Here is a 23,747-nt window from a genome sequence, read left to right as displayed (position 1 = left end):
TAGGGTACTAGGTACACATACACACATTTTTGTGTGTGTGTGCAGATGGGTTATATTATCTATGCATTTCATTTCAAAACAGCCTGGGAGCACTAGGGATGAAAAGGAGAACATTGGGTGTATTAGGATTATAAACCACTGCTCTTACCCATCAAAGCCTTCTGGGATCTTGATTCTCTTTTCCAATAAGATTACCAACCCTTACAGCATCTTGCCCTCTGCAAATCTGATTATGATGCCATTGATCTCCTCACACAGGTAACTGATAAATACTTTTAATAGAAAGCCGACGACTGACGTTGGGTAGTGGAATTCACTTTTCTGCACTTCTTGCACAGAATCCCACATCTACCCTTTCAATTACCTTTACACAACTTAGTACAAAAGATATCCCTGGAAAATTTCAACAAAACAGGGGCCGATCACCTCTTCCAATGGGTGGGACCCTTGGCTGACCCCTCTTCCTACTACTAAAGGCACTTGGATATATCCAGGAAAGTTTTATGAAATGAAATGGTCATTTGAATTATTGAGCTCATCTAGCACTGAGAAAAACTTGCTTAAAAAAGAATAATAAGTCAGGGGGTTCTTGGTGGACTCAGTGGTTATGTGTCCAACTGTTGATTTTGGCTCAGATCATGATCTCATGGGTCATGAGATCAAGCCTTGTGTCAGGCTCTGTGCTCAGCATAGAGTCTGCTTGAGATTCTCTCTCTCCTTCTCCCTCTCTCTCTCTCCAAATAAATAAATAACATCTTCTAAAGTAAATAAATAAACAAATAAATAATCAGATGGCAGATGGACAGGAAGCAAATGAAACAAAGGCATATATGACGTTGAGAAGAACGGAAGACAGATGCTTCTGTCTGGGTAGCATAAGTGTTCAGATAGATTTTTCTCTCAAAAAGGCCTGCATGAGTCCATATTGAATAGAACATCATTAAATATTCAATATCACCAAGAAACCCCAAATCATGGGGTTTGGGGAATCTGGATTCCTTAAAGCATCCTGGAGGAAGAGTGGTTGAGCATTAAATATATTCCAACAAAAATATAGCTGTATTACCATAAAATTTAGAATTATGTTTTCAAATGATACCTGAACTTCTTTTATGACATTGTTTATTTTATATAAAACCAAATCACTAAAAAATAAAAAAAAAATTTTTTTTTAAAGACCAAATCACCAATAAGACTAGTTAATTTGCGCTGTCTCTTGAGATGTTCTTAAACGTCTAAGAGGGAGTTTAAATACTTAGTGGTAGAAATACAATTCCTATTATAGGCCACATTAACGAAAAGCAGTTAGGTTACAAAGTATACGTGTGCGTACTTCAGCTTGGGGTAAAAGTGGGAGAAGTACTGAAATCTGATTTTTAAATATATAAAATAATGCCAACTTAAAAAGTTTTTTTTTCCCCCACACATAACTCTGTTGTTTTAAGATGTGTAATTTTGAGCGTTTCAAAATTAGTTTGCATTTTGACACTGCTTAGATAAATGTGCCAAAGACAACTTGTCTTGACCGTAATTAAGCATATCTGAGGTTTATTCTACTTGTTCTTTGTAACCCTAAGGAAACAATTTACCAAAATTATAGAGAAGTAAAGTGTTGAAATGACAGCATGAAAGTTTCTGTCCCCCTAAAATTACACGTAGGAAAACTACAGTCTACAGAAATGAAAATCACCGGTTGCCTCTCATTTTAAGCCCAATTTTGGTTCCCCGTAAATCTTCATAAAACCCATACTGCGCAAACAAGAGAGCCATAAGCCACCAGAGATCCAAGACATTTCCTGGAACCATGAGAGACTAATACTTTCATCTGAACCAAAGGACTATCAATCAACAACTGGGTCTTGTGAAAGATAAGAGAAGGGGCAGGGGGAGGAGAGAGCAGATGGGAATGGCAGGGGACAAACCTCTGGGAAACCCCGCATCATTACCTAGGAATGCCCTTCACCCCTCGTCTCATTTAAAACCTCTTTCCCACAGGGCTCAGCAGACTGCAGAAGTCCCAGCTTTATATCCCGGCCTTAAAGGAGACATTTTTAAAAACAGATGGTATACTGTGCTGGGTTGACTATTCCCCCCTCCCCCACCCCTGCCACCAAAACTCATGTCCATGCAGAACCTCTGAACATGACCTTAGCTGGAAATCAGGTCTTGGCAGATGTAATCAAGCGGGGTTGTCCTGGGTAAGGGTGGCCTGCACAGCTATTGCCCTGGCGAGAAGAGGGGAATCTGGACACAGACACACACAGAAGGGAGACAGCCAAGTGAGCAAAGGCAGAGACCAGAGGGACACACCTGCAGGCCAAGGAATGCCCAAGATTGCAGTCAGCTGCCAGAGGAGAGGAAGGCACAGGAAGCATCCTCCCTCAGCGTTTTCGGGGACAGCACCGCCCTGCTGACTTTGGAATCCCACCTCTGGTCTTCAAAACCATGAGAGAACAAACTTCTATTGTGTTGGGCTGCCCAGTCTGTGGTGACTTGTTACAGCAGCCCATGGGAACCAGGATTCGCTTACACAGACAGTTCTCCAGGACGGTCTGGAAAATGTCCTGGTCCCCAAAGTCCCAAGCCTATGAAGTCGGAACCTGTTGAGACAGAACCTGGGAATCTCCTGTAACACCTAGCTAGAGGTTTACACTAGAGGTCTTCACGTAATTTGGTTGAAGGGCCCCTGGGTGTTGGAATGGTCAGGATGGCCAGAGGTCTCCACGGGGCCATTTTTCTTTATACTCACTCCTCCTTGTGCATCTGCTGTGGATAGAGCTAGTACACGGCTGGAGCCAAAGAGCCAGACAGTCCTGGGCCAGCAAGCCTCTGAAGAAACCACTTCATGCGTTGGGATGAGTCTCCCCATGCACGCAGAGCCCACGAAGAAACATGGCATTGCTGAGAACAGCAGATGGGGCCATGGCAATGAAGGGCGTTGCACACGAGAAGCTCTTACCGAAGCTGGATGAGCGATTCTCACTTCCCCATTTTATCTGAACTGAAGATCTTTCTGGGCCAAATTAGTCATTGGGGGACAAATTTGACTTGTCCCCGGAACACTACCCCTTAAACCACGAAGGCCGTGGAAATCACTTCCTGCAAGCTTACCCCCGGTCTTCTGTATCAGTTCAGGTGGGGGCCTTTTTCTCTCCGTTGTGCAGACAGGAAACTGAAGTTCAAGGAGGTGAAGCAACGTGACCAAGATATTAGGGGCTTTAAACTCAAGTGCAGCCTCCCCTCTCAGCCTGTACAACGCAGAGCTGTGCGGACTTACTGTCTGGAAGGGGAAAGAACACCAGAACGCCTCCTCCTGGCTCAGATCATGGCTTCCTCAGGTAAGGAGTCGATCTTACATCGTGACCCAGGTTCATGCATCGTGAACATGTTTGTTTGCATTCGTGTGTCTGACTGTCTTTTATTTGTGTAAAAAACGTGTGTGGAGAAAAAAGGAAGAAGAAGGAAAAGAGGAAGGCACTGGCCAGAGAAAACCTTGGCCGATCCTCGGCCACGTTAAGAATCTGAGGACCAGGGGCGCCTGGGTGGCTCAGTGGGTTAAAGCCTCTGCCTTCAGCTCAGGTCATGATCTCCGGGTCCTGGGATCGAGCCCCGCATTGGGCTCTCTGCTCTGCAGGGAGCCTGCTTCCTCCTCTCTCTGACTGCCTCTCTCTCTCTGCCTACTTGTGATCTCTGTCTGTCAAATAAATAAATAAAATCTTTAAAAAAAAAAAAAAGAATCTGAGGACCAGTGGCTTCAGCTCACATCAGATACACAGCCTCTGGCCCCTCCCCAGACCTGCCCAATCAGAAAGTGCATTTTCGGGGCGCCTGGGTGGCTCAGTAGGTTAAAGCCTCTTCCTTCAGCTCAGGTCATAATCCCAGGGTCCTGGGGATTGAGCCCCGCATCGGGCTCTCTGCTCATCAGGGAGCCTGCTTCCTCCTCTCTCTCTCTCTCTGCCTGCCTTTATGCCTACTTGTGATCTCTGTCTGTCAAATAAATAAATAAAATCTTTAAAAAAAAGAAAGAAAGAAAGTGAATTTTAGGAAGAGTTCCCAGGGATTAGGACGCAGTTCGGAATCTGAGACGCCCCCGGGATATTCACCCGGAGAGCCGGTAACTGCGGGGGGCCCATAACACAGCAAAAGCTAGTCCAAGAGCCTCAGGTTTCTGATAGGATGGGGTGGAGAGGAGGGCGTGAGGTTTGTAGAAAGAGCCGAGACGACACCATGAATGAAAAAGAAGCCCTAAATATAGCCTGTCAGAGTGCCATCTGCGATTCGGGAAATGACTCCGAAAATTGGGTCAGAGCTATTCTAACCAGCAGAATGAAAAACCAAGTTTGGAGTTAGAAGTCAGGGAAGACGCTGAATGGGTCTAGAGTCAAAAGTCATTATATACTTGGTGGATGAACTCAGAAAACATGAATAATAACAATGGGACCTCACACTTACTGAATGGCCGTAGGAGGCGTTCACCGAACCATCACTACGTGCCTGAGCTCACTTACTGCTTTCCACAAGCCTGATGAGATCTGTGGCTGTGGAGGGCACTGAGGCTAGGATCCCTGCCGCAGGCCGATGGGGAAGGACAGAAAGATCCCAGCTTGGGGTCTCCTGCATACTTCAGACACCTTCTCACATCACACTGAAATAAAATCGGGGATAGTATGTGTGTCCACTGCCAAGTTCAGATAGAGTCCCTATCAGCCTGTAACTTGCAAACGGGCGCTGGGAACACAGAGATGTGCAAGCTTTGTGTTGACTGGGGGAGACGGACACACACACAGGGAAGCTCAGCAAAGGCACTTGGACCCTCCAGGCTTTGGGCTCGTCAGGTCAAGCCTACTGTTCTGCTACAGTAGCTACGAAAGGTCCCCACCCAAGTCTCCAGCCCCGCAGCTCCACTGATCAGGGAAAGTTACCACTCGGGAGCACTGAACAAGGATGAGTAACAAGAGCAGGACAGACAGGGCCCTGAGGAAGGAGCTTCCGGCTGAGGGAGTAGGACAGCTGTCACTAACCCCTGGCGTGGAGCTGCTCCTGCTGCGCGGGACCCTCCACTCTGAGAAGCTCCCCTGAGCATCCCGTCTCTCCCAGAGCCTGAGAGAGCAGAGGCACTCACTTGTGTCTCCGCCATCTCATCAGCCCTCATAGGCAGTCCCCGGCCGTGATTTATCCCAACCCACGACCTGGAAGAAACTTACACAAGGGGGCTTCCAGTCATCAGGATGCCGCCCTGGGCACTCAGCGCACCTATGATCGACAGGTCATCTGCGTATGTTTTATATTTTTTCTGAAAACACAGAAACAACATTCTGCCCACCTGCTTTCCACTTGTGTCTTGGTTCATAAAAGTCTAGTTTCCTGCCTTTGGCTCGTCACTGTGGATCTTCCGGACAGTGTAAGGAGGGCTTCGCGGCGAGGAGGAGGCGTGGGTGGCACCGTCCCAGACAAGCATCACGGCTGGAGCAAATCACCTCTCTCTGAACCTCTACATGTCTGCTCAGTTCCTTTGCCGTTAATGTTTTGTTAATCAGTGGGGATGGGCAGAGTTATCTCCTAAAATCCTTTCTAGGCCCGAGGTTCTGTAATTGCTAATACCAGAACTGAAGTTTTTAAAAATCCCTACAACCTGTTAGCCAGGCATTGGCACACACTGGCTAGCAAGCTTACCTAACACTTTGCACTCGCTTTCGGTCCTGTTACTCCACAAACAGGTATGGAGTATCTCCCTTCTACAGAGCCTGTGGGGAGAAGCATCATTAGCCCTATCTTACAGACATGGAAACCAAAACTCAGAGAGAGAAGTCATTCCCTGAAAATCACCAGGCCAGTGTGAAGGAGAACCAGAGTTCTATCCTGGGTCCATGACTCCAAAGCCCCCTGTATCACTATCATGACACGTCCAGGGATCATTTCTCTGTAAGATGGAGCTAAAATTTCTGAAATTTGCGCTTCTTACTCTCCGAAAAGCATTTCCCTTTATAGCATCAATCCCACGATTGATTACCATGAATATGTCTGAATTTTGACCCAAATAAATATTTGCAAGGCTCTCTTTTAGTAAATCTAGTCCAATATCATAACAATGATCGAAAAAAAAAAAAGGAAAGAAAACAAAACTCTACCAGAAGTTGCCATCCTATAAAAAGAAAGCTGCACTGAATAGTTCCAGCACCATATATGTCCAAATCTTCCCATTGGCCTTCAAAGAAAAAAATGTAGCTGAGTGACTTGGAATTTGTTATTTTCCCAAGTGGGAGCAAGTTCCTCAGAATCCTCCAAGTATCAAAAATGTATTTTGATGAAAGAAAAACAAATCACTGTAACCCTTAAAGAAGGATTCTCGTTATTTAAGAACAGTATATGCAAACAATTTTATTCTTACTTGCAAAATCATTACATTGTAGAAATGTAGTATTTTTCTTCCACGTTAGAGAAGAAAAAAAAAATAGCAAGCCAAAAGCACAATATGGACTTTATAAATGTGAAAAGCAAACATGGCTTCAAAAAGAGTGTTCTCATGAATGCAGCTCGAGTATAGAAAAAGAAATAAATAAGAACTTTCCACACATGACTGCTATGGTCCTTACCCGATTTTTAAAAATTCTTTTCTTTTTTTTCTTTTTTTTTTTTTTTAAAGATTTTTTATTTAGTTATATGACAGACAGAGATCACAAGCAGGCAGAGAGAGAGGAGGAAGTAGGCTCCCTGCTGAGCAGAGAGCCTGATGTGGGGCTCCATCCCAGGACTCTGGGATCATGACCCAAGCCGAAAGCAGAGGCTTTAGCCCACTGAGCCACCCAGGCGCCCCCAAAATTCTTTTTTTAATGTCGAAAATTAATTGCATTGATGACACCAGTATGCCTTTTATTTTTACTAGAGAGGGCGAGGGCTCATTTTTCTGACATGGCAAGTGACTGCATAATCACATAAATTAAAAAAGTCACACTGAAAATTAGCAGCTTTTCTGACCTAGCACGCTCAGTTTTGGGAATTTACTCCTATATGTAAATAACAGACAGTTGAGAAAATGTGTATGAGAATATCAGTGGCAGCGTTGTTTACACCTGCCAACAAACAAAACAAATAACCGTCCATTTCCGTAAGCGGGAGTACACGGATACTACGGAATCATGGCATGGCCATTAAAAAAAAACCAATACGGACTGATCTGGAAAGAACCCTAGGAGCTATTAGTAAGCAAAAACAAAAACAAAACAAAACAAAAAAACAACAACAACTAAACAAAACACACACACAAAACAACCCAGCAGTTTACTGAGGAATATTACAGAATAATTCCACTTCAGTTAGAAAAACAAGCAAGAAACAAACAAACAAACAAACAAAAAAACTCCAAATGGGCAGGAAAGTTCTTTCTATACAAAGGTTTGCATAAACATACAGAAAGGCAAACACTGTCTGTCTGCAGAGCACGAGTGGGGAATGTGGGGTGGGGGCGGATATTAAATGTTACCTTTTATTGTCTGACAACCAGCATGCGTTACTTTGGCAATTAAAATAATCAAGGAGGGGTGCCCGGGTGGCTCAGTCTGTTAGCCCCTGCCTCCAGCTCTGGTCATGACCTCGGGGGTTCTGGGATGAAGCCCACTCCCTCCTCCATCAGGCTCCCTGCTCAGCGGGGTAGTCTGCTTCTCTCTCTCCCTCTGACACCTCCCCCCACCTGCTTGTGCACTCTGACTCTCTCTCAAATAAATAAATAAAATCTTAAAAAAAAAATCAAGGAAGTAGACACACCCTAAGAAAAGATGAAAGTCAGCAAATCTGAGATGTGGTCCATGTTCTTAAGCATCAAAAAGCATATCCAGATTCAAACACGGCGAGTATGAACACGGTGAGAAAGAAGGAAGCGTCTCTCACGGCTTGCTCTCCTATCAAAGCCACAGCAAGCCCAGGGCGGGTCTCCGCCCCTGAGGACAGCCCAGTGATGCCCTGAGCCAGACAGTGAGGCTGGATAACCCCAAATTCAAGGCAGGCTACCTCAAACCCTGCCTCTCTCCTTGGGGAATCAGTCTTGCCTTATTAACACACCAGAACCATCAGAGAAAGCAAAACGTCACACTGCTTACCTCCTGCTTCTCCACGTCTAACAGCGATCAGCTTTGCTTTTTCTGTCCTGAACACAGCACAGAGAATCCCCTACATTCTAGCTACCCTTTGTCCGCTCTCAGGGTCCTATGCTACATGATACTTTCCTCCCTTGCCCAGAAAAAACACAAATTCTTGCCCCAGAGAGCATGTTTTAGGTGCTGACAGCTTCAAATAAATGCATCGCAGGGCTTCAAAACCCGTCTGACAAAGGCAATTTCCTGTCAAACAGGGTGGCAATATGGGCAGTGTGCTAAATTTTCTCTACGTCCCCCCTTGCAAGCTTATCTAAGTACAACCTGACACGGTATCTGAGCAAAGGAACCCATTAAAGAGGCCAAGTCATTGCATCAGTTCAAAACTGACTTCTTTTGACCCAGAGTACAGCTTCATGTTGGCACGGACCCTTGGTTACTGAGACAGACCAAAATAAGTACATTACTCCTCAGCGTCAAATCACAAAGGATGCCATCAGCAAGATTGCGTCCCCTCCAGTCCCCTGGGGGGCTTTCGCAGGAGAGGGGTCACAGACTGACTGAAACAGCGTTTTACAGGAAGTCTGAATGGCCCTTTCCAAGGGATTATTGATTCAAAAACGTCCAGTCCATTAGATGTGGCCACAATTTATCCCTTTGTGGCAGGTCAGACTACACCAGTTTCTTTTCCCCTAAAATCGTTGAAAGGCACTTGCTATTTAGGGCACCCCGGGGGGGGGGGAGTCGTTTTTCTCTTGCAAATATTTAGATGTGTATAAATAATCACTAACTAGATCACTCAAATGTTTTTCTAAGAAGGACCTCACCCCGCGAGGGGCCACGTGAAGATTTACTTAATGACGTTCTAAAATCACAGAAGCACCAGTAGAAGTTTCCCCTAAAAACTGCTCTTTTTTCCTATAATAATTGTCTTTTAGTTCTTTTGGGAGAAGAAGGGAGTGGGAAAATCTCAACCTTGTCTCCTCACGCATATATTTCTTACTACTATTAATTTTCCGTTATTTCTCTCGGTTGTCTTGTCTCGGGCAAATCTGAGCCCAGAGGCCTCAAAGGGGTTTTAGGAATTTCCCCCAGACCGATATTAATGTTCAAAGACCTCTCTGTGCCGAGCGTGCTATCTGTCTCCCTTTTGTTAAAGGCAAACAAGGCAGAAGCACACGGTGCTCTGGCTTTTTCGATACATTCCCTGAAATCACTACTGATTGGGAAACGGTCATACCAAATGCATTCAATGATAACACTTTCCAAAGACGCGAACGCTAACATTAAGAAAGTTGTATGTTTGGTAATAGGTTTTCCACACCCAACCAAAGGCCAGTCCCCGCTTAGGAGCGAGCCAACTGCCTAAATATTGTACTTCTGCTGCCATCTTGTGGTCAATTTTGAAATCTCACCCTCTCCCTCTCTCCCTCCTCTCTCTCTGCATGGTTTTTTCTCTGTATCTTTTGGAGGGCACCTACATCCAGATCTTAAGGATTCCCTTTCTTTAGTAGATGGGGGGGAACGGTCTGCATTATTCTCTGAAAGAAGATGGCGCTGGGGTTAACTCCTCCTCCTGCCTGTACATGCCCTCCTTTTTCCACGTATTTTTCTCATTTTTCCACTAAGCCATTCTCTTTAATGTAAGTTTTTTAAAAAAGGCTTTCTCCTCGTTTAGATTAATCTAGTTTCCTACAAGTCAATGAAATACAGAAATACAGGAAAATAAATTTGTCTCTTTTTTTTTTTTAAGATTTTATTTATTTGACAGCCAGAGATCGCAAGTAGGCAGAAAGGCAGGCAGAGAGAGAGGAGGAAACAGGCTCCCTGAGGAGCAGAGAGCCCGATGCAGGGCTCGATCCCAGGACCCTGGGACCATGACCTGAGCTGAAGGCAGAGGCTTTAACCCACTGAGTCACCAGGCACCCCTGTCTCTCTTTTTTTTTTTTTTTTTAAAGGTTTTCCCTCCCAAACTGTTTCCAAATTGCGTTTTTAGAAAGGAAGAAAGAAAGAAAGAAGAAAAGAAAGAGAGAGGGAGTGAGAGAGGACGGAAGAAAGGAAAGAAAGAAAGAAAGGAAGAAACCAACCAACCAACCAACAAACATGTCTTTCTGTCTATAAACGCCATGCCACCCTTCACGGCCACAGATGTCTCAGGATCCAAGGAGGAGCCCTGGTGGGGAGTAGGGAAGCCACACTGTGCTCCAGGAGAGAGTGTCCCAGGGCCCCGGGCCAGATGGGGACTGGGTCCCAGCATCCTTTATTCTTCCCCACCTGTCCTGGTCAACTGTGGGCCCTGGACGGATATGGCAAAGAAAATTCATAAATCTGGTGGGAAATCCGATGTTTTTCTGAGGATATATTGGAGTGAATAATTCTTAGCCAGAGCAAGAGTCTATTTTATAAAAGTCACCATTCCTGTCTAGCTCTATGTCACTCCTCTAACTCGGGTGGAGAAACGGAGTCACCAGAGACGAGCACCCAGGTAACACACGTAGCTAGAATCTTCCAGAACAGAAAAGGGATGAGTAAGGAAACAAGCATGAAAACAATCCGCTTCATTCCTTGTTGGAAATGACTTTAAGGGGCATCTGGGGGCTCAGTCAGTTAAGCATCTGCCTTTGGCTCAGGTCATGATCTCAGGGTCCTGGGATCGAGTCCCGCATTGGGCTCCCTGCTCAGCGGGGAGTCTGCTTCTCCCTCGGCTCCTCCCTCTGCCTGTGTGCTCTCTCTCTTATTCTCTCTCAAATAAATAAAATGTTAAGAAAAGAAAAAAAGAAAAAAGAAAATGACTCTAAAAAATCTTTCCCCATCCTCTTCTGTAAACCCATCAATACACCATTGATATGTTTAGACTTTTTTTCTTAAAACTTAGCCTTATCATAAGCAATACTAACCACACAGCATGGCTTTGATGTGCCTGTTACATGTTTTCCTCAAACCTTCAGTGAAATTCCCGATTGTTCATATACAATAAACTCCCTCGTGCGCCGCCCAGAGACAGCCCTGGTGCCGCCAAGACCAGAACCATCGCACTTGGGGACACGTCGCTCTGCAGTAGACGTGCTAAGTTTAAGGAGAGCAGAGGAAATCTAACAACCGTTGTTTTTAAGTAGTTTTGAGGGTCACCGGGTCAAGACTCTTGACTTTTTAGGGGCATGGTTCAGATCAGAAGTTCTCAGACATTCTTCCTGCTGTGACTCACGAGACGGGTGACGTTCCCACGTGCAACACTCTCTTGTGAACACCAGCAGCGCCTGTGGGTGACATGCAACTTCCTGCCTGTATCTGCAATCCAGCCAGCCCAGAAAGCCCAGCAGAATGCCGGGAACGGGCTCTCCCGAGAGACGCCTGGGAGAGCTCCTATTTCCTAAGACACAAGTAATTCACAAATTGTGACTCAAGCTATCATGGACTCATTTTAACCTCCAACCAGTCAAATACTGGCGGGACCCCACAGCTGGAGCCTGCCTGAGGAATACAGAGGACACTGCAATGACTGTTTTAGAGCCGTCTTATTCTCTACGAGGAGATCAGACTGAATAGGAACTGGTGTGACTCTCCAGAAGGTTTGGTTCTTGTTTAGTTTTGTTAAGTTTCGCTTGCTCACTTTTGACACATTCTAGGTACGTGTGGTTCTTTACCCTTTCTCCAAAACTCAGCCTGCGGGAGGGGGGAGATGGGGAAAAAGAAAGCTGAGGAGTTTATTTGGTTGAAATTTTTACTGTGGACAGACCCGGTTTCGACCCAGGGGGGTTTACAACTTGAGATATAAAAGAATGTTCTATTTTGAGAATTTGAGGACATCTGCAGCCACGTTCCTGGTGGCCACAGGATGCACAAAAAGGGCATTATCTATACCACATATGAGAGGCATCGAGAAAAAAATGCACAGGTGCCCAAAGGCTTCAGATTTGCTCCTCAGACAATAATAGTAGCGCATAGTGCAGTCAACAGACCTACAGATACTCGTGAGCGGCAAACAGGAGTATTTCTGGGATCCCTGCAAGGTTCACGAGAAGCATTACCGCAGCACGTGGGATCAGAGTGCTCGGAAAAAACTGAGGATAAGGCGCCTGGGTGGCTCAGTGGGTTAAGCCGCTGCCTTCGGCTCAGGTCATGATCTCAGGGTCCTAGGATTGAGTCCCGCATCGGGCTCTCTGCTCAGCGGGGAGCCTGCTTCCTCCTCTCTCTCTCTCTGCCTGCCTCTCTGCCTACTCGTGATCTCTGTCTGTCAAATAAATAAATAAAATCTTTAAAAAAAAATTTTTTTAAACTGAGGATAAAAACATGCTTCGAAGCCCTCTCTGATATGGACGAGAAAGGAAGGACAGTTTGAACTAGCAGCCAATCTGAGAGAATCAGTGGAGAACGATTGTTGGATCATCTATATCACGAGTGCAAAGTTTAAACCAACAAGCAATTCCTGTTAGGTGTCTTATCGGATTAGCTCCACAGATCAACACTCGGATGAAACCAGTCCCACCTGGTTATCCTCTTGAGAGCACAGATGCTATCAATGAGTCCCTTCGTCTGACAGAGTCAACTCAAATCAGCTCCTGGTATCAACATAGCAACCTTTTGGGACTAAGTTCCAAAAATATGTCAAACGAGCATGCACTAAAAACAGATAAACACACAGCAAACACAGCTTGTCTAGTCATGGGACAGGACAAATGACACATAGAATTTTGAAACTTTCTAGCCCCCATAAACTTTATATTGATTGGATTTAAAACTAGTCTATTTCCCCAGGAAGCATGGGTTTCTATCACACCCATATATAGGAAACAATACGGAAGGGTTTAGAATAAAGCAACATGAAGTCTGCGATCCCCCAATAATGTTTAGTGAGCAGGGAGAAGTAAGGTTAAGAGTTTTTAAAAAAAGTTTTAAATGTTCTTTTAGATCTCTAAGCAAAGTAAGGAGACTACAACCACCATCTGTCTTCATATAATAAAACAAGACTTTTTCAAAGATATACAGTTTCTGGAAATACCCTTTTTTTTTTTAATAGAGCCACTATTTCAAAGCATTTTCTATTTCAAAATGAACAATAGGCATTTATTTTAAACTTAAGGAAATTCACATTGTATAACACCTGAATTGCTTGAAGTTAGGATAGATTTTTTTAAAAGATGAGAGTAGCATTTTGAGCAAGAACTCTGTTCTCTGTTGTTTTATGATTTATGACACTGAAACCAGTCCGGTGGGACTCACAGACTAACGTTAACCTGGAAGAGGGAAACATGAGGACCCAAAAGAGAGAGAGACAACACAGTCTGACCCAAGAACAAAGAAAAGGAAGTGAAAAGTCCTCAGTGGGTAAAAGGAGAAGGTATATTTCCACAAGGAGCGACCAAGCTTGGTTCTTAGAGCCGGTTCTGGGAGGCAATCTTGGGCCCTGTGCCCAGTACCAAACGCAAGTATTTGACAAACCGCAAGGTGGGTCTATCTCTCTATCTTTTTTTTTTTCTTTCTTTCTTTCTTTTTTTTTTTTTTTTATTTAACAGCCAAGAAGTAAACCTTCCATTCTAGAAAAAACTGATATGGAGGAATTTCAGAATAAGAACTACTATAAAGTCATAAAACAAATTAAGTGGCAGTGTGTGTGTGTGTGTGTGTGTGTGTGTGTAGGTACAGGTACACACACATAGACACACACATACACATGTGGGGACCCAACAGCATGGCACCGACAAAGGTAGACTCAAGGTCAGGACTCCTTTTTGACGATTCCCAAACTTCTGAGCTTTCACTTTTGTGAAACAGGATATGCTATCCCTGGTTTATCTCCAAGCTCCCAGCAACGTCCAAGTGCTACAAGAATCCGAGATAAGGTAGGGTCCTGCACTCTGATAAGCCCGTTCTCAACGGCAAAGGAAAATAAGTATCCGTGCTCTGAGCAGCTATGAAATCACCTGAAAATCTGATGAAGACAGAGGGTTTCAATGCACCCTCAGCATCTCCCACACCACAGGGAGAGAGGGCACTTAGGGAAAGAGGAAGAAGGTTGGACGTGATTTGTTCTTTTCGGGTCTGTTAGAAATCATTTCATGAGGGTCAGTCCAATTTCTAATGAATGTGTGATTAAATGAGTGATTAAATGTGAACTTTCAACCCACACAGAGATCAATGATTCAAATGGAGCAGGAATTCCTGGTATATTACAAATCCATCTGGAAAATGTACATGCTTCCAGACCCGGAGCCAGCCTCGAAGCAAAGTGAATCGGTCTTAAAGCAGCAGCCCAGACAGATGATAAGCCAAAGATATCAATTCACCAAGTCTAGTCCTGATGCAAAATTCCGAAATGTGAACTATCTTTCAGGTCCCCTTTCTGTGATTCTTTAAAAGGCACTTCCAGGACAATTTGCTCTGTTTTCTCCGCCACTAAAAGCAGCGTACAGCTTTGACCAAAAGGAGGTGTGAGGTGCTTATGCTCAGAATCTGTCCTCTTCCAATGACATGTGGGGAAACCCCGGGACGCTGACAAAACATCTTCCCTGTCCTCCTCAGCCTGAATCCCCTTAATCTCTTGTCATAGCTGTCACTCATCTGAGCAAACTAAATCAATGTCCTCTCCCAGAAGCTGTTAAACTATGTTATTCTGGAAAGGATAACCGGTTAACATAGCGAGATACTGTTACTTTGTAATAGACACCTTTAGATGGGAGGACTGGTAGAGAGGAAGGAATAGTATGAGAGGTCTGCAAGGCAAAAGGCAAAGGATATAATGAATGATGTCCAAAGGAGGCAACCGAGATCACGGTCACCACCATCCTATTTATCAGCTCTGCCTCTGGCATGAGAAAGGTGGGAAGGAAGCAAAGGGAAAGACTGGTATATGGCAAGCTCAAGGGCAGGACTGCCTGAGGAAATCCCAGACTCATGAGCACATCCAAGTGTGTGCGCTGCACACAAGGGCTTGTTGCCACTTCTCAGGAGGTCATTTGAGTGCTGGCCCTAAGACTCTTCTAACAAAGATCCTATTCTGATTCAGGACAGGTTCTTTTTTTTTTTTTTTTTAAAGATTTTATTTATTTGACAGAGATCATAAGTAGGCAGAGAGGCAGGCAAAGAGAGAGAGGGGGAAGCAGGCTCCCTGCTGAGCAGAGAGCCCGATGGGGGACTTGATCCCAGGACCCTGAGATCATGACCTGAGCCGAAGGCAGCGGCTTAACCCACTGAGCCACCCAGGCGCCCAAGGGAAGGTTCTTTTATTTCAATTTGAAAGGACTCACCCATTACCAAGATGGGACCTGAGCTATCCAAGATGATGAAAATGTTGCAGCTTAGATAGAACCTGGGCTCCAGAAACGTCAAGATTTGGGGTTGAAACTTGTCTCTCGCATTTCCTAGCTGTGAGATCTCACGGTGGATTTTCTCTATGAACAATTAATAAGTCGGGCCCAGAATTCAGCGGCTACTCACTCATTTCATTGAGGTGGCTTATGTTGAAACTAGGCCAAATCTCTTGATTTAGTCTGAAGGTTAAACCAGACCTGAATTGAATGAGAGATGCAAAAGCAATGAGCTTTCTGGGGCATCCATCCCCAAGCATCCATGTCCCAGTGGAGAGAAGTTCAAGTTCCAAATGATGAACTTACATCACCAAGAATCGAGGGATTTGTGACAAGAATAGCTTGAATGTCTTTGGGATACAATCTGTTGTCCCTGTCACAGATTAATATTGATTTCAGCCTGCCCTCAAGCTACTTCAAAAACAACAACAACTGTTTGCAGTCCTTGGAGCCAGACAGGCAGCCAAAATAAGGAGTGAAGGGGTGTGTGTGTGTGGGTGTGTGCGTAAAAAACTCAGGGAAAGAATTCAGGATATTAGGTAATTCTTGACGTGGGGCACGTACACGCAGGGAATTGCAAGTTCACAGAAAACTATGAGAAATACTTGGACTTGATGGGCAAAAAGTGTTATGTAAATTCACAATATCATCATCGCCCTACAGTTTTCCAAGATAATCACTTGATCCCTACCGGGCATTTCTATGGGGTCTGCAAATGAGAACTGCAGTAAGCCGGACGCTTCCTTTTTAAACATGATCATCATACTGTACACTTGATACTTAAGCTGAGCACTCAGATCTTCCCTTTCCCCAGTATAATTTTCATCTAAGCATTCCTTGGATACTTACATCATTCTTAATGGAGACTGTGCCGTATATCCTCTGTGGACACATGGAAGTCTGGCTAATTGGACTGACTTGATTACAACAGTCAGTGAATTCTCCCATTTCCTTCCACTGCAATAAACGCTTAAGATATTTTTGTCACCTATTATGTAAATATTTTAGATTGCCGTCATTTTCTCAAACAGGGCTTGGAGGCAAATGTGCTTTTATCGTTCTGCCCACCAGACAGACTCCTGTACTTTCCATGTACGTGTCTTGTTCGTACAAAAACTTCATGTCCCAGAAAAGTTTGAAATGAACCCATGAAGAGCTATCCCTCAAATTCTATAGCAACTGCCAATGAGCTTTAGCTGTGCAGCAAGGCCGTCTCTTCAGCCCCAGCAAGCCATCCAGATGGCACAGAGTTCCACAAAAGGTGCGAGAGGTGAGGACATAGCTCGTCTCCAAAGCTAAGTATCTGAAAGGTAGAAAATACGCTTTTTTTTGAGAGCCTCTCGTTTGCTGTTAAAGGCTGGATCTGAGAAATACTGTTTAAAGGACTTCCTTTCTTGACCAGAACGAAAGTCTGACCCATAATTAAGTTGCTATTGTCTCTTTAAGGGGTAGGATGAGTACCTGATTCCAAGGGTTACTCGCCCCATATATCATACCTGTCAAAGTCCTTTAAACTCTAATGAGTCAGCTTGCCGAAAATACACTCCAGGCTCCCATCTGAAAACTAAAAATCTAAGTGCTGAGTGGGGGAAAGTTAACCCTCAATCCCAGCGTAAATTGGGGCAGAGAGGAAGCAGGAAAAGGCTCCTGCGACTTACTCTAGACACAAAAACCCGCTGACCTCTACTGCGCATGATCCACGCAGGGGCCGGAGGCTCCTACCCCTAAGGCCACCGAGCTGGGGGCAGGGGGCCTTGGCAAGTGAGGACGATGTGTGCAAAGATCAGCCGTTTCCTCCCGGTGCACACAAACCCTCCTCTCATTCCCAGAGAGATCCGCTCCTCCAGGAGAATAAAAGCGTCTCTGAGAACAGGCTCCCGAGTGACAGTGGACTCAGGGTGGGGAGGCTTTGCTCCAGGGCCCTTGCACAGCCTTAGTTGGTGGGCGGGGGCGGGAGGGTGCTCCCCCCCCCCCCCCCCCCCCCCCCCCCCCCCCACCCCCCGAGCTGCGCGGAGAGCCTGGCCGCTGGTTTCTGGTAGGGGCACAGCGGAGACACAAGGATCTGAAATTCCAAAAATGCACTAAAGCCCTGGCCGGCCAGTCGGCCAGGGAGGGGAGCAGCTGCCGGGTGACCACTGTTGAAGTGGCTCCTTAAGGAGGTGGGCAGATTGATTCCAGCTGCTAAGCGAGGGGCAGGGCAACGGCCGGCCGCGGAATGCGCAGAGCCTCAGCCCAGCCCGGGACAGCCGCTTCCCCATCAAGGGCCAGGCCAGACAGGAGCGGCGGCTGCAGTCTGGGCCTGGCAGCAGGAAGAAGGCCATCGGTCTTTGGGTGGCCCCAAAGGTGCCATGTGGACAGTGTCACTGTGTAAGTGGAGTGTCCCTCAGGAATCCGAAAACTGTCTCCTGAGACGTCGGTTGGGAACGGGCCCAACGTTCCAAAAGAGAATCCTTTCGGGCTGGTTCCTGTTTTGCTCCCAGTCCCACTCCCAGGTCCTGGCCTTCTTCTAAAAGCTCCTCACCTCTCCCTACCCACCCCTCCTGGGCCACCGTCCCCCGCCACCCAGGAACACTAATCAATGCACAGGAGAGACAGACCAGGAAGGGGTGCAGAGGCAGAGTGGGGGGCCCATGGACGCTGGACAAGAACGCGTCCCCTTCAGAAGTGCCGGCCTCCAAGTGCCGGCTCATTTAAGGGGTCCCCTGAGAGCCCCAAACTCAGACACCAAGTGATCTAAGAGGGAAGGAGTAAGAGGTAGGCGGGCATGAAGGCTCGCCTAATGGAATATTCAATATCCTGCGAAATGCACTTTCGGCGGGGCGCTTCCAGGGGCTAAAAGCCAGTAATGGGCTCTGGAGTCTGCACTTCCTCTCCCTAATGTCCAGAGGCGTTTTAATGCTGCAGCCAATCGATCAGTCTCCTCCGGTGCAGGCGGCGAGGGGAGTGCAAGAGCTTCCTACTTGTGGCCAAAGTCGCCAGCCCTCCCTCCCACCCCCGCCCCGCCACCGCGCGACACACAACTCCGAACGGCAAGGACTGGGCTCCTAAAGTGTCCGGGAGAGGAAAGGAAGGAGCCTGGAGGCGCCCAGAGAAACAGCTCCCCTCGCTCTTCACCCAACTTTTCCGCGGAAAAGCTTCCGCGGAAAGACAAGGAGGCCGCCTTAAGCCACCCTGGAACGCGGCTGGTCAGCAGCCCCAGAGCTGCTCCAGGTACAAGGTCACCAAGCCGCCTCCGAGCCCAGGGCAGCCCCAGGTGTGGCTCTTCTGGAAGGGGCACAAACACTGCACACGAACGTCCAGAAAGTGGGGCTTCTCTGCCATTTCTTGCTGACATCACAGCTGCCTGGGAAGGGACCCTGTGAATAAACCTCTCCCGGTCTCCCCACCCCGGAGGCCGGATCCCGGCGGCGGAGACGCGCCCCCGTCCCGCCTCCCCACGCCCCTGTACCGTCCCCGTAGGGCTCCGGCGCCGGGCGAGTCAGTCCCTCGGCCCAGCCCGACCCCGGCCGGCCTCCGCCGCCCCTCCCCCGGGACACCGACGAGGCACCACCGCGCACGCCCCGCGGCCGGGGCCTGGGGTCGCCTCGGGGAGCTCTGCGGCCCCGGGACGCGCGCGCCTCTGTCCCGGCGAGGCCGTCCCCGCCGCGCCGCGCGCACGGAGAGCGGCGCGCCCGCAGCCGGGTGCGGGGCAGCCGAGTTAGCGGCGCTAGCAAACTTTCCGCTTCCTCCCCACCCCCCACGCCACCGGGGCGCGTCTCCCCGAGGAGCTCGCCTTTCCCAGCCCCGCAGAGTCCGGCGCGGCACGTGACGGGCAGGAATAAAAATAAACCCTTCCCAGGCCCCGGGCCGCGGGGGGCACCCCACTCCGCGCGGCGGCGGCGAGCAGGGGGGGCCCCCGCGCCTTCCCCCACAGCTCGCGCCCGCGCCCCCCGCCCGAGCCGGGCCTGGGCTCGGTCGGCACGCCGCGCCCGGCCCGCGCCTACCTCTCGGACTTGGTGAACTTCCGGAACGCCTGTCGGAGGTCGTGGAAGGAGCGGTAGGTCTGCGGCTCGGCCGAGATGCCCTGCGCCCGGGTGGTGCGCGGCCCGATGTGCGGCGAGGGTGCGGGCAACACCGACTGACATTTGTGCAGCTTCCTCTTCAGCTCCTGGATCTCCTCCTCCTTCTCCGACAGCCGCGTCTCCAGCTCCTTGATCCTCTGCTCCTTGAGCATGAGAATCTGGGCGAAGTCCTCCTCCAGCTCGCTCATCTTCCTCCCGGGGCCCCTCCGCGAAACTTTGCTCGGGCGCGGCCGGACGCCGGCCGGGGGAGGCGAGCGCGGCGACGGAGCCGAGGGGGCGCCGAGTGCGAGCGCGCGGCTGCGCTGCCCCCCGGAGCGGCCGGCGGGCGCGGGGAGCGGTTGTCTGCTAGCCCCTTCTGCCGAGGGCGCTGAAAGCTCCGAGGGGAGGACGAGACGTCTAAAAGCGGCGGAGACTAGAGGCAGAGTGCTAATCCCCAGCCTCTCGGGGGACTAGGTGATTATCTTTCATTGAGAAACCAATTAGAGCCGCCCGGCCTCCCCTGAGACCCCCTCCCCCGTTCCCTTTCCCAGTGGCTCGTGAGAACACCGCGCGCGCCACCCCACCTAAAGCCTGGCTTCCCGCTGCAGGGTTGGACCAGACAGCCGGGCTCACCCCATCACACAGTAATCACTCTTCCACGCTATATGGTACCAAAGGGAAGGGGTGGGGTGGGGGGAGCTTTATGCCACTTGATCCTGGAAATAGCAACAATTACCATGTGATCTGGCAGATGACGCAGCCCTTGTAACCGGAGCCTAAAGACTTGATGGGGTGTGTGTGAGAGACAGTGCGAGATATTTCAGAAATATGAGACTGCCTTCGAGTCCGTAACCTGCATAAATTCATGTCTGTGTTCACTTTTTATTTCTCTTCTGCTCGGGATGAGGTAGGGTGTGTGTGCGTGTGTGTGTGTGTGCGCACGCGCGCGTGTGTGTCTCTTACTGTGCAGCCGTGTGCTTGTGACCCCAAGTAACAAGAATGACAGGACAATAGGAATTCCAAGTTTTTTCAGCAGGAATTTTTACTGGAAATGGTGAGCCCCTGGTTGGAAAGTTGAATGAAATAGATGGATGGTATTGAGCCCAGTGTTTGGCGGGGTCTGGGGAAGGCCATATTGTTGTACTTCTTAGAGCCTGGATTGTATTTCATCTGCTACAGTTAAAATGTGTGCATTGGGCATACAAATTACATCACGACATCGGCTCCCACAGTTGAGAAATGGTGAGTTTGGGGGGAAAATTGCATCTGTGATCTGTGTTTTTCCCTTACCTGTGGTCTACTCCCTCACCCTCTGCTAAAGGGCTGTTCTACCTCTTTGAGCCAGAGTATTTGCTAATGAGTACAATTTCTTTTCCTTATCTGTTGTGTGTGTCACGGAGAGCCTTTTTCTTCACCTGAATCATTGTGTGAGTTTGTGACTGTGGGGGGAGCACGTCTCCAGGTAATGATCAACAGAATAGTATATCTTTTTTTAAAGGGGAAAAGATATAGATGCAGACTAAGATGCCAAAGCACTTTCTCTGAAAGAGTAACTTCCCTTAAAAAGAAAGATCAAGGTTTAAGCACTGACTGCTTATTTAAAAAAAAAAAAAAAAATTCTTTCTACCTTGTCTGAAACACCTAAGGAAAAGCAGGCATATACTTTGGTTTATAAATAAATCCTAAAATACATTTTATTCTGGAGATTTCTTTATTATTTACTGTCAGTTCTACTCATCTGATTATTTTAAATTAAAAACATTCCAAGCCACATCTGAATTTCTTAATCACACCAGATGCTGAAGACTGGCTTTATTTACTTGTATTTGAGAAGGGGTTCTTGGTCTTGTTGATAGTTGGTATCCTGTTGCTTCCATCTATGAGCAATTTAAACTGCTAGTATCTTTTTAGGAACACTCAAAACAGTTGGCCTTTTAAAATAATACATTAGAAACAAAAACTTTGTCACATTCAAAACTCTAGCTCAGCTTTACAGAAGAGATAAGAATTGTTTCAAAATGACTCTGGGACAGGTTCTTTCAAATTTTACATTGTCTTAAAGGCATATATTTAAATGTTTCTCCTTGCTTATTTATTTTTAAGATTTTATTTATTTATTTGACAGAGAGATCACAAGTAGGCAGACAGGCAGAGGGAGAATGGGGGGAAGCAGGCTCCCCACCGAGCAGAGAGACTGATGTGGGGCTTAATCCCAGGACCCTGAGATCATGACCTGAGCTGAAGACAGAGGCTTAACCCACTAAGCCACCCAGGCGCCCCTCCTTGCTTATTTTTAAAAAAGGAACTTTTAGACCAAGATTTCACACGCCCACACACACCTCAAAACCTAATTTCATCCCCATCTGCCAGAATTAGTTTTTAATATATCAGTTTCAACTTAAGTAATGTCGACACCCACTGACATTAAATCTTGTCCACTGGCTTAACAAATATTTAATTTAGAGTACAAGGAACACTTCACAGAGAGCCTGGTAGAAGAGTATTATTAAAAATCATAGCATTTCAAAGCTGGAAACAAGATCATCTAACCAAATCACCTCACGTTATAAAGGAAAAAAATTAGAGTTTTAAAGGCAAGTTCCAAGGTCACCTAAGTTAATAAGTGTTGCTCCAAGGATTCCCAAAGTCCAAACACAATGTTTTCCCAAACACACTGTTCTAGCCTGAAACCTGAAAATCTAGAAATTCTATGATTCTGTTACCCTTCAGCAGTGAAAGACGTGGCTTTACTCTGTGTTGTTCGCTTTCAAATCTGTAGCAGTAAGTTTCAACTATCAAAGTCAAAGTATTAATGAAACCAGAGTTTTATTTTATGCTGTTTCCTTTTTTTCCTAAAGGAGAAGGCCGCCATCTAGTGCCCTGGGAGAAATTTGCTAAATAAAAATCTTAACCACAATGAAGGGAGGTTAGGTCCTTAAATACCCATACTAGGGTTTCCACGTTCCTCATTGGAGAGAAATAAAGAACATATGCTGAATTTTGTATCAGAGTTCATTTTTAAGAATTAAAAATTTAGGGATATCTGGGTGGCTCAGTCTTTTAAGCGGCTGCCTTCGGCTCAGGTCATGATCCCAGGGTCCTGGGGTCAAGTCCCACATCGGGCTCCTTGTTCAGGAGGGTACCTGCTTCTCCCTCTGCCTACCACTCCCCCTACTTGTGCACTTTCTCTCTCTCTATCTCTCTGACAAATAAATAAGTAAAAAATCTTAAAGAAAAAAAAACGAATTAAGAATTCACAATCTTTTGGCCACAAAATGACAATGACAAAAGTGATGCTAAACATTTATTGAGTGTTTAATATGTGCCAGCATGGGGCTAAGTCCTTTATGCAACTGATTTTAATGCCCATAATGACTCTATAAGGTAGGTTCTATTATTCCCATTTTATAGATGGAGAAACTGATGCTTAGCCAGATTAGCTATCACACCCATGGGTACAATGTCCAGATCTGACCTAGGTTTAATCCCTTAACCCCTTACACAAGACTGCTTCAACCTGAAATGTATTAAAATGTCCACTTTACTGGGAGCCCAGTGACAAGCAGAACTAAAAGTTCTTTACTAATGGAAACACACGGAATTTAAAACCCTGTATGAATCCAGATAAAGCTCTAAGATTCTGGCTTCTCAGCAAAGCAATCTATTTACTAAAATTGCTTTCCTTATGATACTTGGGGATCTGCTCTATATTTCATACACAGTGTTAAATTTATTTATTTTAAAAAAGATTTTATTTATGTATTTGAGATAAAGCAAGTAAGAGAGAGCACCAGTGGTGGGGAGGGGCAGAGGGAGAGGGAGAAGCAACCTCCCCACTAAGCAGGGAGCCCAATGTGAGGCTCAGTCCCAGGACCCCAAGATCATGACCTGAGCCAAAGGCAGACACTTAACTGACTGAACCACTCAGATGCCCCTCAAAAAAATTTTTTAAAGTGCATGTACTTTCAAAATGTTATGATGGTACATCACCTAATCCCCCCTACCAAAACCACTTTATAAAGAACTTGAAGCCTTATAGGTGTTAGTAGCTCATGGGGGATTCCTGTCCTTTAAACTAGGTCAGTGTCATGGGAATCAATGGGAGGACAGTGTCTGTTTAAAAAAAAAAAATTAAACTACAAGTCAGTTTGCTTTTTGTTATCATTATATGCCACAAATTCTCAACAATGTCAGTGATAAAATACTCCTCCTTCCCAAAGTATTTCATTGGTCTAATTTCAAGCAGTTGCTGCCTTTCCTGCTGAGCAGAAGAACCACTCCCATGGCCCCACCCTTGGAACAACAGTGACCTTAGT

The 23,747-nt window shown here is 46.7% G+C and overlaps 1 protein-coding gene and 1 long non-coding RNA gene across 3 annotated transcripts in view; one reads left to right on the top strand and one right to left on the bottom strand.

Annotated features, from left to right (window-relative positions):
* PRKG1 (protein kinase cGMP-dependent 1) overlaps positions 1-21,254 on the bottom strand; it is a 1,248,991-nt gene extending 1,227,737 nt beyond the window's left edge. Inside the window, exon 1 of the mRNA XM_059397429.1 lies at positions 19,375-21,254. Coding sequence (XP_059253412.1) covers positions 19,375-19,640 — 266 coding nt within the window. The 5' untranslated portion in view covers positions 19,641-21,254. The remainder of the gene's footprint in view (positions 1-19,374) is intronic.
* The window catches only part of LOC132016229 (uncharacterized), a 43,490-nt gene continuing 39,561 nt past the window's right edge, over positions 19,819-23,747 (top strand). The window contains exon 1 of one of the 2 annotated variants that reach the window (XR_009403921.1): positions 19,819-19,905. This is a non-coding gene — a long non-coding RNA (uncharacterized LOC132016229). The remainder of the gene's footprint in view (positions 19,906-23,747) is intronic. The other variant, XR_009403922.1, reaches the window with a different exon arrangement.

The sequence above is a fragment of the Mustela nigripes genome, chromosome 4, assembly GCF_022355385.1.
Source record: "Mustela nigripes isolate SB6536 chromosome 4, MUSNIG.SB6536, whole genome shotgun sequence".
Taxonomy (NCBI): Eukaryota; Metazoa; Chordata; class Mammalia; order Carnivora; family Mustelidae; genus Mustela; species Mustela nigripes.
The sequence above is the reverse complement of the archived record's forward strand: the minus strand, read 5'-3'. Positions and strand labels throughout refer to the sequence as shown.